Below are 13,831 nucleotides of genomic sequence, written 5' to 3'. Positions count from 1 at the left end.
TATTGGATTCAGAATAAGAGCTTCTATTTCAGTGGGTTTGACCTGCAGATAAATGAGAGACCTAGAATGTACTGTTTTGTAAGGTTAAACACTGGCCAATAAACATCAATCAAAAGGCAGATCAATAAGAAACAATTTCAAAATTCAGTTTAGCATTCTGTTTAAAAATTAATAGTACTACACCAATTCTCATTGTAATCTGCAGAATTAGGCATGGAAATCAATCTAGGCACAGAAGTCAAAGTGCCTGTGTACCATGTCACTTGATGGTATGTTTAGTACTTGACTACACTGGTGCCTCGGGATACGAAATGATCGGGTTACGAAATTTCCGGGATACGAAAAAGTTGGATTGGCAAAAACTGTTTCGGGTTACGAAATATTTTTCGGGTTACGAAATTCATTTTGGCGCGAAATTCAAATGCTGCAAAGTGCAGCTATAGGCTTTCCAGTGCTAACTGCAGCCAAAGCAATACTAAATGCCTAAGCAAAAAACACAAATAAAAAGCATTAGAATCTAGCATTCTTGTTCACCAACAATATATTCTAGATTTGAGTATACATTTTATGCTGTGATTAGAGTGGTCAAGAGTAACATTAATGAAAGCCACAAATTTCAAATATAATGCACTTAAAATCATGGGAATTTCCCAATTCATTTCGGCGCGAAATTCAAATGCTGCAAAGTGCAGCTATAGGCTTTCCAGTGCTAACGGAAAAGTGTTTCGGGTTACGAAATTTTCGGGTTACGAAAGGAATGGCGGAACGAATTAATTTCGTAACCCGAGGCACCAGTGTATTTGGAATTTTTTCTGTCCTTGTCCATGTATAACGTCTTGTCCTTTATACATGCAAACTCTACATTGTAGAGAAAATCGCTCACCTAATGAAACTCTTGCAGGCACGGCTCTGCGGTCTATCCAGAAGGACACCCAGGACAACATGACCATCAGTGTGGCAGGGAAGTAAGTTTGGAGCAAAAAGAAGAAGATGTGGCGACGTAAAGTAAAGTTAATATATAGGCGATTGTACCAACCTGTTGGAGGAAAAGGACTTTAAGACACACAAGATTCAGAATTCTTAGCAAAAGTTAGGTGAGACTTACAACATAATACAGATATAAAATATCAGCAATTGCTGAGAGATACATAAAATCATAGAGTTGGAAGGGGCCCAATAGGCCATTGAGTCCTCCCCACAGCAGGACTCCAGCTACAGCATCTTCATTAGGTCCAGCCTTTTTTGAAGATGTCCAGGGAGAGATCCTACCACCAAAAGGGGGTAGTACATGAATGGCATTCCCACCCCTGGTGTCCCCTGGTGCAGGGGGGATGATGCCAGCCAAAAGGGCACACTCAGCCCTCTTTGCCCTCTTTGTTGCTGCGGTGGAGGTTTCCTCACAGGGAGGCCTTTGCCACCACCAAAAAGCTGGGTGGGATGTGCTCAGCCATCTCCTTTGTTGTGGCTTCACTCACAAGGAGACCACTGCCACTGTGAAGCCAGGAGAGGTGCAGCAGGAGGAGGGCCTGACCAGGTGTCACCCCTCTTCTGGGGTGTCACCTGGTATGGGCAGAACCCTCACCCCCCACCCCCCAGTGAAGCCACTGAGGGGGAAAGAAATGCAAAAATGGTATGGGGGGAACAAAAGGGGAATATATTAACTAAATATATGCAATGGATGTATTTACCCTAACAAACTTTTATTTTCAGTTTACAAAGGTGAAGTGAGGTTGATTGTGACTTGCCAAAGGACACACAGAGAATTATTTAATGCTATCAGAATCAACATTATGTATATAGATACAAAGAATGTATTTGCCCTTGTTGTTGTGTGCCTTCAAGTCATTTCTGACTTATGGTGACCCTAAGGACAACCTATCATGGGGTTTGTTGGGGCTGGGTGTAACTTGCCCAAGATCACCTTGTGGGTTTCCATGGCAGAGCAGGGAATCGAATCCTGGTCTCCAGGATTGTAGTCCAATGCTCAAACCATAATACCATGCTGGTTCTCATATTTGCTTTAACACACTTTTATTTTCAGTTTACAGAGATGAAATGAGGTTGACTGTGACTTTGCTAAGGATACGTATTAAGTTATTTAACACTATCAGCATCATTTATCTTCAATATAAAATTATTGTTTTGTTCATTAGCAGAAGGTTTAGGTAGTGGGTCTGTAACATACACAAACAGTTCCTATGTGCTTAAGGAAATTGTGGGTGGAATCCTGTTGGGCAGTTACAAATGTGTAACCTAGGCTCTCGATAGACGGGCCCTATGGGGCGCCGTCGTCACGTGTGAGGGGTGGCGCTTTCAGATGCCCCTCGCCCCTCGCACGTGATGAGGGTGTCAAAATGGTGGCACCCTGTACATACATATGGGAGCCGCCATTTTGACATGATGAATGCCTAGCATCCGCACATGTCAGCGCGGTTGTGACACCACAAGTGCGCCATTGGTGCCTTGCGGCGTCACAACGACACCGCAAAAAGAACCCGCAAAAAGCGGGTTCTTTTTGCTGCGTGAGGGAGCCACGCGATATGTCCGCTGCGCCCTCGCGCAGCAAACTAGGGCAGCGCCCTAGTATCCCACCCTAGTTAACAAATTAGAATCATAGAATCATAGAGTTGGAAGAGACCACAATTGCCATCCAGTCAAACTCCATTCTGCCATGCAAGAATTCACAATAAAAGCACCCCTGACAGATGGCCATCCAGCCTCTGTTTAAAAAACGTCCAAAGAAGGAGGCTCTACGACTCTCCAAGGGAGTGTGTTCCACTGTCAAACAGCTCTTCTGTCAGAAAGTTCATCCTAAAGTTTAGGTGGAATCTCTTTTCCTGTATAATTGAAGGTTCTGTTTGTTAAACAGTAAAACTAGCAAATTAAAGAACAAATCTGAAATAGTCTTTACATTATCATTGAAAATCTGAAAAGTGTTACACACTTATGATTGTTTCATACTCAGGACCCTTATGTAGCCCCTAGTTCAGGAGACACACAGGAACTGTAAATTTCTACCTACCAGGAAGCAGCCACTGCGATCAGTGGGGGTCCACTGTGCGGGGAAATTGTGACAAAGTCCCTGCTTCTGCCTGTTGCACCAGAGATCATTCACAGGAGGGGATCAGTCATCTACTTCCCAGTGAGGATTGAGGGAGGATCAGGATGGAATTCACAGTGTAGCACTGAAACTATGGTGTTTGCCTACATAAATCCCCAACATAATTCCAACCAGAATTTTTATTTTAGGAGACGCACTGTCTGCTGACCTAAAGTGTTTTCAGAGTTAAAAACTTGCCGCATTTCTCCACTACATTACAGAACATGTGTTTGATTTTCCAGTGGATCTGTCCTGCTTTAACAGCATTCACATAAGAATACAAATACTGTATTGTACCTATTTGCCAACACCTACAACTCCTCAAACGCTTTCATCAGCACTGTTTATGCACAATTCTAAATATACACTTGACTGATTATGTGACAAATGTTGCTGTCCTTGAGCAAGCAGGGATCACTAGCGTTGAGGCCATGCTATTGAGGACGCAGCTGAGCAGGGCAGGACACATTTCCAGAATGGAGGACCATTGCCTCCCAAAAATAGTATTCTATGGTGAACTCGCCTCGGGTCAGCGTAAGAGGGGCGCTCCAAAGAAGAGATACAAGGACTCCCTGAAACAACATCTCAGGCTCGGCCAAATTGATCACCAACAATGGTCTACCTTGGCCTCGCATCAAGAGGCATGGAGATGCACTATCCACAATGCTGCAGCCTTTTTTGAAAGCTCACGTCAAACGAGTCTCGAAGAGAAATGACAACGCAGAAAGAACTACAACCTGGAAACATCACCCAAGAAGACTTTCTGCTGTTCTTTCTGCAACCGGACTTGTTTATCTCGGATTGGCCTTTTTAGTCATCAATGCGCTTGTAGAAAGCGCAGGATGAGTCCTTCCTGAATCTTCGTTCGCGAAGAAAAGCCAGAGAGAGATTGTAAGACATCTTCAGTGGTACTTATCTGACCAACAATTTGATGAAGCTCCCTGGATGACTTTGGGCTAGTCATTATTCCCCTAACCTACCTCAATGGTGAACCCCCTTTGGGCAAATCATGCCATGGAAACCCCACGATAGAGGTTTTTGCCTTAGGGTTGCCATAAATTGGAAATGGCTTGAAGGCACACAATAATAACAAACCTTACAAGATTGTCTGGGACACAAAACGGGTGAGGTGGGGTGAGGAAACTATGGGTGCTATTTTGAAGGGTAAAAAAATGTAATAAAATGAATAAATATTAAAAGACAAAAGGGTGATTGGTAATATTTTAATGATATTTCTCTAGCCAGGTTTGGTTTATCAAAATGACTATAGTCACAAGAAAATGAGAAAGAAAACCTGATACCAGTGCTACTATAGAAAGCAAGTCTGGAAGTTGTATGAAATTTTTGTATTAAGAACTGAGACAAGGAAATCTTCTCATCTGTTTTCAGAGATTCATTCCCATTTTTCCAGTACAGCATCAGATCTTCATCTGTGTAAGCATCTGTGGAGAAAGTTGGAATAGCAAAATATATTATTTTATAGCTCAAGAAGAAAGTAATAAAGTAGGAAGATGAATCAATGGCCAAATCTGGAAGGATGGTATGGGTAGGAAATCTGATTTTTTATTGGCAGGCTGAAACTGATGCTCCTCTTACATAACTTGATCATTGTTGTGTGCCTTCTAATCATTTCCAACTTATGGCAACCCTAAGGCAAACCTATTATGTGGTTTTCTTGGCAGGCTTTTTTCAGAGGTGGTTTGCCTTTGCCTTCCTCTGAGGCTGAGAGAGTGTGATTTGCCCAAGGACATCCAATGACATCCATGGCTGAGTGAGGATTCGAACCATGGTCTCAAGCATCCTAAAACTTTATCACACCAGCCTGTTTTACTGCCACAATCACACTAGTTTAAGAATGGAAGCATGCCTGTTTGGCATCATTTGTTCTCACACTTTCCCCCTTGATAGTGCTTTGGCCATGTGATCTGTTTTCTACACTGCCAAATGCCACCTTCCAGGAGGAAAGGGGAAACGAGCAATCATGGCTGATAACCTCCCGAATGTGTTGTACACAGCATCCTCACACTTCAGTAAGCTGTTTGCAGCCTTGATTGCTGCAATCATGGGGAAAGGGAGAGGAGGAAATGTATGCCCACTCACACCTCATGACTACCTGAGAAGCACAACTGCAGCAGGAGGCATTTATCGCCTGAAGGCAGTAATGGAGTCACAGTGGGCTTGAAAGCCTATTGACAGGTTTTGTCCATCAATGAAAAGGTGCACAACAGGAGCAAATATAATGCAGTGCAGCAGCAAGATGGACACAACATTGTGTGATAAGTATCAGCCAAAGACACTTTTATCCTGTTGAAATTCTGGTTTTGTAGTCTCATGTGACAAAACCCCAGTCCAAAACTCAAACCACTACACTCTGCTGACTCAACTAGTTACTTAATATCTAGTTAATGAGGTAGTTATTTGAGAGTTACTAAGTAATAACTAATTCGACATTATTTTTTACAATAGAAACTAGACAAACAATAACTAGATGGTTTCATTTTTGTTTTTTCAAATAGCAAAAATAGGACAACGGAGGAGAAAGTACTTTGACATTCGCTTGATGGCTGTATTTTTCTACTTGCAAACTAAAACTGGTTTGTGTAACAGTCCTGTGCATGGTTTCTCTGGAGTAATTCCCAATGAGTTAAATGGGACTCATTCCTAAGTGTGCATTTAATTGGAGCCGAACAGCTCAATCCCATGCACTCAGACGTAAATTCACTATGTCCAAGGGAACCTAATCTCAAGTAATTATGCACAGACTGGCAACCATAGTGTCCCTTTCTTCTCAGGGATGAGGTATCTTGGTAACAGTAAATATCTCAGAAATGCATGAGATTTCTACAAGGGGATTATATCAGTACTATCAAATGTAAAATCCCTGGATTCATTGGTAGAAACCACAACATTACTGGCTAGAATCTTGTATCTTCTTTCATGCAACATAAAATTGTATGCAGTTAACTAAGCACCAGAAACCTGGTTACTGAATTACAAAGATGTGCAACCCATGTGCATCAGGAATCCAAAAGGTGCACCCAGAACTCTCTTGGTGTTCCAGTGTACATTGGTCCCTTTGCCACCTCGGTTAGCAGCTCTTTATGAATACAGACATTGCACATCTTCACAATTTTATTCCCCACAAACACAAGTCCACTTACGAGCAGGCAACATCCTAACAGAACTCCAGTCTCTATATTTTATATTACGATATCTTGTATTGTAAGAACAATATAATCTGTAGCATGTATGTAGCCCAAATCATTCAGACCAAATCATGGTCAGATGGTAAAAACAAATAGGATCTTGTTCTATATTACATTTCAATAATTATGTGATGCATACAAATTTTGGATATGATCTACTGAGTTTCAGGTCCACATAAATAATCTATAAACTAAATTGTGAATCCCATTTGTTTTAACATCATCAGTAAAAGGAGAAAAAAACATTTCAGAGAAAAGCCAGCAGAGGTTGAGCTGGCTGATCAGAAGCAAGCTATAACTCTGTTGACATGTTCTGATCCCATAAAGTCAAGCCAAATAGATCAGTGAGCAAATGGATTAAATATCATTAATTTGGCCCATAGGTAGGTTGGCCTTCCCAGGGGATTTATGGATCACAAATAAACTTGATAATCTCCCACAGTCTGTGGCACGGAACATAAACAAACACCCAGTTGAATGAGACATGTCCTTCCCAAGGTCTTTAGACCCTTTTTACAGGTCTACAATCCCTCAATCCCAGCACCAGGAAGCCTTGATCAGAAGGGCCATGGAACCAGCAGTGCACTCCTTGGTCATACTTTCCACACTTTTAAGGCTACAGAGTAGGGCAGGCTTGCACTTTTGCAGAGGCAATCAAGGAGAATTCAGTGCTTCAGGCAGCCTTTTCCAACACCGGTGTATCCTCTGAATGCACCATTGTGCTCTTGCAATATGAAATCTTTCTACGTGCAAACAGCAAAAATGAAACAAAACCAGGCCCAAAGGTCATAACTGTTAGGCCCCAGAATAAAGTACCAGCCATAGGTGTATTATTCTCCTAAAGGACACTCTCCAACTCCCCTGAATTGGTAGGGACAGTCTCAAATAATCCTCTGTTTCCCACTTTTTCAGCTGCTTTTTTTTAAATATATATTTTTATGGAGTACATCATACCAACAAACATCAAAACCACAGAACGGAGCAAAAAACAAACAAACATAATATCAACAACAACAAATTACCAAATTCCCATACCATGCAACAACTTTTCTATGCTAAAACACAGCTGCTTTTAAAATGTCCTAGTTTCTTTCTCCTCCTCTCATTTTCTCCCTTTGTCCATAGTTTATTCCAACTGCTACAAACTGAGTTCAAGATACAAAATATGGCAGCATATAAATAAAATCAATTGAACAGTTTTTTAAAATTTAAATGTAAAAGAATAGAAATAATGAAATAAGATTAAAAACATATTTAACAAGTAAAAACACAGTTAGATCCTAAATACTTTAATAAAAGGCCATATTTTAACTTGACACTGGGATGGTATCAATGTTGGTGCCAGCTGGGTATTTAACGGCAGGGCATTCTACAGCAGAAAAGGCCCTGGTCTGGTTCAACTCCTAAATGACTACAATGGATGACTCATGGCACATGGTTATGAATAGATATTGTAGATTGTATGGTCTCTTTTTCCATCAATTTAACCAAATTGATGAACAAGTGTCTCAGAAAACACTGCAGATAGAAATGTGAATGCTACCTACAGCTTTCCAGCTCCAGAGTACAAGTCTGCGAATCTAATGGGAACCGGCTGAAGTCCATGTTGCACATTGCTGTAACAGTGATCCTGGAAATTCCAGAAAGAAAAGTCAGTTTGTCTATATAGAAATATGTGCCACCCACACCACCATCTCTTAAAGCATTTTAAAGGGAAGCAGGTGAATGGCACAGCCTGTTTCTGTCAAAAGATAGGTGTATAAGGAGCAGTGGTGTCACCCTCCCCTTAGGATGTCATCTGGTGCGATCCACACCCCTCCAGTGACGCCACCTTTATGGTGTGTTTCCATATTGGCCCACCATGCTCTTCCTCCTTTTGCTGAAATAAAACTGATTTTGAGAGCTCAGCCCTTTGCGATAATAAAGAGTTTTTTAAACAGTCATTTTTAAAAGTCATTTTTTGGTTCCAACCATGTTACTGGAGTGAGATACTCCATAGATTATGAATTAATTAAGAAAAATAAAGACTAGAGTATAGAAATAGGAAGGAAACAGAAGAGATTATGCCACTCATTGTTGATGGCTGCTGCCACACTGCAGAATTAATGTAGTCTGATGGTGCTTCCATTCTATGGAATCCTGGGATTTGTAGTTTGTTGTGGCACAAGAACTCTCTGAGAGAGAAGGCGAAATATCTCACAAAACTAAAAATCCCAAAATACCATAGCATTGAGCCATAGCAGTTAAAGTGGTGTCAAACTGCATTAATTCTGCAGTGTAGGTATAATGTCTTATAACAGATATCAGTCCATGCTCAAGACATTTGTTCCCTCATGTGAAAAAAACATAGAAAAGGATGGGGGAAAGCACCATTTTACTCTGCGAAGAAAATACTGTATATTATGGCGGACTCTACATGTGTGCATAGCTCCACATGTGCATGTCCTCCTCCCATCCAGCTGCTGTCAAATACCAGTAGTGGAGGGAGGGAGGAAGGGGAAGGCAACTCAGATCATAGAAAAGCAGCATGAGGGGTAGGGTGGAGAAATGAGAGTGTGCTCTCAAATGGAGTGCACCCTCTTTTTCTTGCCCTGGGATCTTAGAGCAGCTGGATCTCCATAGTCTCAATCACTTCCCCAGCTTCCCGCAGATAAGATGGAGCAATAAAAGCCCCTGGCAGGGACTGACAGCTGCCCAGGGGTGGAAGATTTGTTCAAAAGGGCAAGAGAACAACCCTCTGCAGCCTGTCCAAAAAAAACATTTGTGTGTTTGTCTGCACAAGTCAGAGGCATAAGTCAGAAGTCAGAAGGTATGGCAGCCTTACAACAAATAAGTGCACCTTTGAGGAAAGGGCCTGAGCCATGCACAACAATGAGTCAATCTGCTGAAGAGGTTTCCATCACTGTTGTCTTTCCCTTCTGTGTGCATGTGCCTTCAAGTCATCTGTTGACTTAGAATCACAGAGTTGTAAGAGACCACAAGAGCCATCCAGTGCAACTCCCTGCCGTGCAAAAATACACAATCAAAACACCTCTGACAGATGACCATCCAGCCTCTGTTTCAAAACCTCCAAAGAGAAAGACTCCACCACACTCTTAGGCAGCATATTCCACTGTTGAACAGCTCTTATTATCAGGAAGTTCTTCTTAATTTTTAGGTGGAATCCCCATACCTTACGGGGACCCTATGAATTTCATGGGGTTTTCATAGGCAAGGAATATTCAAGAGGTGGTTTTGGCAGTCCCTTTCTCTGAAATATAGCCTACAGCTCCTAGTATTCATTGGCAGTCTTCCATCCAAGTGTGAACCAGGGATGGCCCCTTTAAAGTATTCAGGCCCCTTGTCTTTCCATTATTATTTGCAAAAGAGCCATTAGTTCAGAAGCATCTAACAGCACATTTCTGCATGTTTCAAAAAACACTTGTGATCAAAGCAGCAAAGGTAATAACGGGAATTGTGCTGGAAGAGTGATGGACAAAAAATTTACACCATGTTGATTATGAAATTACCTCATACTATAGAGCACGTGGCCATCCGGGAACACTCGCAACATGATGTTTTCAGTGGTTGTGTCGTGAATGAAGGATCGTTTAGAGTGAACAAAGAACACATCGGGTACCCAAATCTTCTTCACTAGCCTCCCATCAAAAGTCATGCTCTTGTTAGTATGACTGGGAAAGGCAAGGCGCTCATCTTTCCAGTAATGCCTCAAGTACAGTGTCATTGTAAAATCCTGTGTTAAGAAAGGGGGAAAATATTATACCCTTCATCCATGAAGTAAAAAAACCAAATACAATACACATTGCATGTGGCATCATGCGCTCCTCTGGTACTGCGTCCGCACAACACAGCACTGAAGAAGCGCTGTAAAGCCATGGCACCGTAGCTATCACACCCTTTGCAGGGCATAAAAAGGAGCTGCTTTTTGCAAAGGTGTGCGGTTGCCGCAGCCCCAATCTGGCTGTAAAAGGGACGGTTGCAGACTTCCCCTTAGGGGCGGTCTGCACAGCCCCCAAATCTATGTAAGCTTATGCTACAGCTTCTTTCCCACAGTTAGCCTCAAGGGTGCTACAACATCCTTTTGCATACTGATATTCCAGACCAACACTGAAGTGTTTCTGAACTCTGATGGCATTGTTATTCAAAAACATGGACAGCGATTTGAAGATGTAACCATCTTCTAACAATTATATTCCTGAAAGATTCCCCTTAAATACTGACAGTCTTTTCTAAGATCTGGTTGATTAAGTAAGGCAAATATGCAGTGATAATCATACAATCTCACAACAATCTACTTGTATGGAATCTTTAATGGTTAAAGATTGTCTTAATCTGGAACCAAACTAGCTGTAACTAATCAAAACTTAAACAAAAGCTGCATACCATATCAACCTCTGAAATACTATCCAAGCTTTCAACCTGTACATCCACCCCGACTGGAATAGCAGGACCTGTGAGAGAATAAAATAAAAATATTAAAGACTATAATTAAAAAGCCCAGGTATCTTATGAATGGTAGGTCAACCCCAGGCAGATTTTGGGGTCTGTGATGGTACTTTTAGCTGCCATGCCCACTAGACCTTGGTCAGCTTGCAACCTGACATCAAGGTATTGCTTATGTTGAAGGACAGCAGAAAGATGTATAAAGATTGCAGTCGAAATTTTTAGGAAAATATTTATTGGCCAGAATTCACTTGGGCAGTTTAAAAAGTGTAAGCATTGTAATTATGTAGCTATGCAACAACTCTTCGACCAATACCCCCAATCTCCATTTAGCCAGCAGCAGCTGCTGCAGTCAACCGGAGGACTCTTCCCTTGTCCATTGGGAAGCAGCCAAGTGAGCATCCCACGCCATCTCATGAGTTGTCACTGTTGCGACAGGCAGAAGCAGGGACTATGTTGCAATTCCTTCTTGTCCTAGAGATCACTTGCGTGAATGACGGTCAGTCAGCCTCTTGCCAATGAACAGGGGAACAAACCCCCACTGACTGCAGAGACTGCTGCTCAGTAAGTGGGGAATGGGGCACTTTCTTATGTCTTCACCTAAACTATGGAATACATAGGGATCACTTAAACTATGGAATACATAGGGATTGTGAATATGAAACAGTCACAAATTCACAACTCTTGGGTTGCATCTATACTGTAGAAATAATACAGTTTGACACCACTTTAAGTGCTGTAGCTCCATCCTATGGAATCCTGAGATTGATCATTTTTTTAAGGTCTTTAGTCTTCTCTGCCCAAGAGTGCTGGTGCTTCACAAAACTACAAATCCGAGGATTCTGTAAAATAGAACTGTGACAGTTAAAATAGTGTCAAATTGCATTATTTCTACGGTGTAGATGCAGCCATTTGTGGAATCGGGTTATTGTTATTTGGCTGAGTTAATACTCAACTCTTTATGCAGATATGTGGTGTGTTTGTGCCTTCAAGTTGCATGTCAACTTATGGCAACCTCATGAATTTCATAGGGGTTTTTTTAGACAAGGAATACTCACAGGTGGTTTTGCCAGTTTCTTCCTCTGAAATATAGCCTACAGCACCTGGCATTTGTTGGTGGTCTCCCATCCAAGAAATAGCCAAGATTGATCATCTTTAGCTTCTAAGATCAGACAGGATCTGATGCCTTTAGAGTATTTAGGCCAACTAAAGGCTTAGGGTGGGATAGCTTTGTGTTTGGCTTATTTTACTATATATACTAACGTACTGCAAACCAATATAAATGTATAGCAAAATATAAACCAAACTCAGAGCTATCCCACCTTAAACTTTTGTCTGGGTGTTTTTAGAGGTTGTTCTGGCTGCAGACCATACTGTTAAATTAAGCATCTGGTGATGAGTCACAGAAAGATGTAAAGAGATTTTTGATCTCACTAATCCTTATGGTCATTAGGAAGCTGCTAGATTTTTAATCCTGTCCCTCCCTTCAAATGAACTAACAGCCATAGAAGAGGCAAGAGAAGTGAGGGGGAGGAAGAGCTTGCTCCAGATGGTTAGTCAAATTCCTCTCCAGATAACATTATAGAAGAGCAAACAAAACTCAAAAGCACAGGCCATAAAGGGTAGAAAAGGGTGAGAAATGATCAGCGGTGAAAGTAGCTGTATTCTAGGACACAATGTGCAGAGAACACTCTTACATGGATCTCATTGGAGCAAAGGACAGGTGGGCCTCTGCACATCACCAGTTGGCTGCAGTGAACTTCATTGCAAGAAATGTTCTCACTGCTAATACCCACCCCCATTTCAGTCCATTCTGTCTTTCCATAACACGTTTTTTCCTTGATGACGACAACAACAACAACAACGTTATTATTATTCTGGTCTCAGTTTGTTTCCTAGTAGGTGTGTTTAGCCTTAAGGCTGAATTATGTTTGTGTTTCTATGTATCAAGTAAAACTGGAAGCAGATATAACATAACATTTACTAAACTGATTTAATAAGTTACAGAGCATGAAACTTGACCAACTACAGTCCAGAAAAAAATCCCACCTTTCAAGCCTAGTGCCTACTCTAGAGAATGTGTAGCTGTAGCTGACAAGTGAACCCCCCCCCCCCAAAAGGTTAACAAAAGGTAACAACATTTGGTACAGACATAGGCCATGGAGATTGTTTGATATTATGAAAAATATATATTCAGGGGTAGCTGTGTTGGCTGTTCAGCAAAATACAACAAAATCCAAAATCCACAAGCAGTGATACCATTATCGGGACAGCTCCAAAGCATAAAATACCTTATACACACTGTCAGAGCTTAATTGGCTTCTTCATCTTTGTTTGATGAATGTGTTATGTTTAACTTGGTTTGGCACAAAATTATCATGTTTGATGTGTGAAAAGTATAGTTTATTAAGAAAATAATTACAAATTAAATTTTACATCCCCCCACCTTACAAATAGAGCTTCAAGGTCCTGAACTGTAACCTGAACTGTAAGGAACTTCTTTGATTTTTTTAAAATAGTTTTTATTAAATTGTGTTTGATTTGACAGTTTGGCACAGCAAAAAGATGTATAAAAATTGCAGAACATATTTTTAGGGAAACATTTAATTTTGACAGTTTGGCACAGCAGAAATCAATGAATGTAACAACAGATGAAAACATCACTACTAATAAAATAGAATTATTTTGTCTCTTCATAATGTCAAGCAGACATAAATCACTCATTTCCTTAGAAAGAACTGAGAAAAAGAAAGAAGAACCAGGAATTACAGTGACTTGACACTGTACATCAACCAGTTGCTCCTAGAATCTTCTTAGGCAGTTACAAATACCTTTGTTGCTACGTGCCTTCAAGTTCTTTCTGACTTATGACAACTCTAAGGAGAACCTATCATAGGGTATTCTTGGCAAGATTTGTTCAGTGGAAATACCTAGCGTTACATTTGTGACTGTTTCATATAGGCACAGCAACAGCATTTACATTTATATACCACTTCATACTGAACTAAACAGTCTCTAAGTGGTTTAGACTCTGGAAGCCAATTCCCCCCAACAAGCTGAGTACTCATTTTACCAACCTGTG

The 13,831-nt window shown here is 41.1% G+C and overlaps 1 protein-coding gene across 5 annotated transcripts in view; it reads right to left on the bottom strand.

Moving 5' to 3' along the window:
* The window catches only part of GABRR2 (gamma-aminobutyric acid type A receptor subunit rho2), a 44,087-nt gene that overhangs the window by 8,227 nt on the left and 22,029 nt on the right, over positions 1 to 13,831 (bottom strand). For all 5 annotated transcript variants that reach the window (XM_042446492.1, XM_042446494.1, XM_042446493.1 and 2 more), the window contains 5 exons: positions 10,690 to 10,757; positions 9,816 to 10,039; positions 7,854 to 7,936; positions 4,402 to 4,542; positions 884 to 1,036 (listed from right to left, as the gene is read on the bottom strand). In XM_042446492.1, the coding sequence (XP_042302426.1) occupies positions 884 to 1,036; positions 4,402 to 4,542; positions 7,854 to 7,936; positions 9,816 to 10,039; positions 10,690 to 10,757 (669 nt within the window). The remainder of the gene's footprint in view (positions 1 to 883; positions 1,037 to 4,401; positions 4,543 to 7,853; positions 7,937 to 9,815; positions 10,040 to 10,689; positions 10,758 to 13,831) is intronic.

The sequence above is a fragment of the Sceloporus undulatus genome, chromosome 1, assembly GCF_019175285.1.
Source record: "Sceloporus undulatus isolate JIND9_A2432 ecotype Alabama chromosome 1, SceUnd_v1.1, whole genome shotgun sequence".
Lineage (NCBI taxonomy): Eukaryota > Metazoa > Chordata > Lepidosauria > Squamata > Phrynosomatidae > Sceloporus > Sceloporus undulatus.
This window is presented reverse-complemented; position numbering and strand designations above follow the sequence as displayed.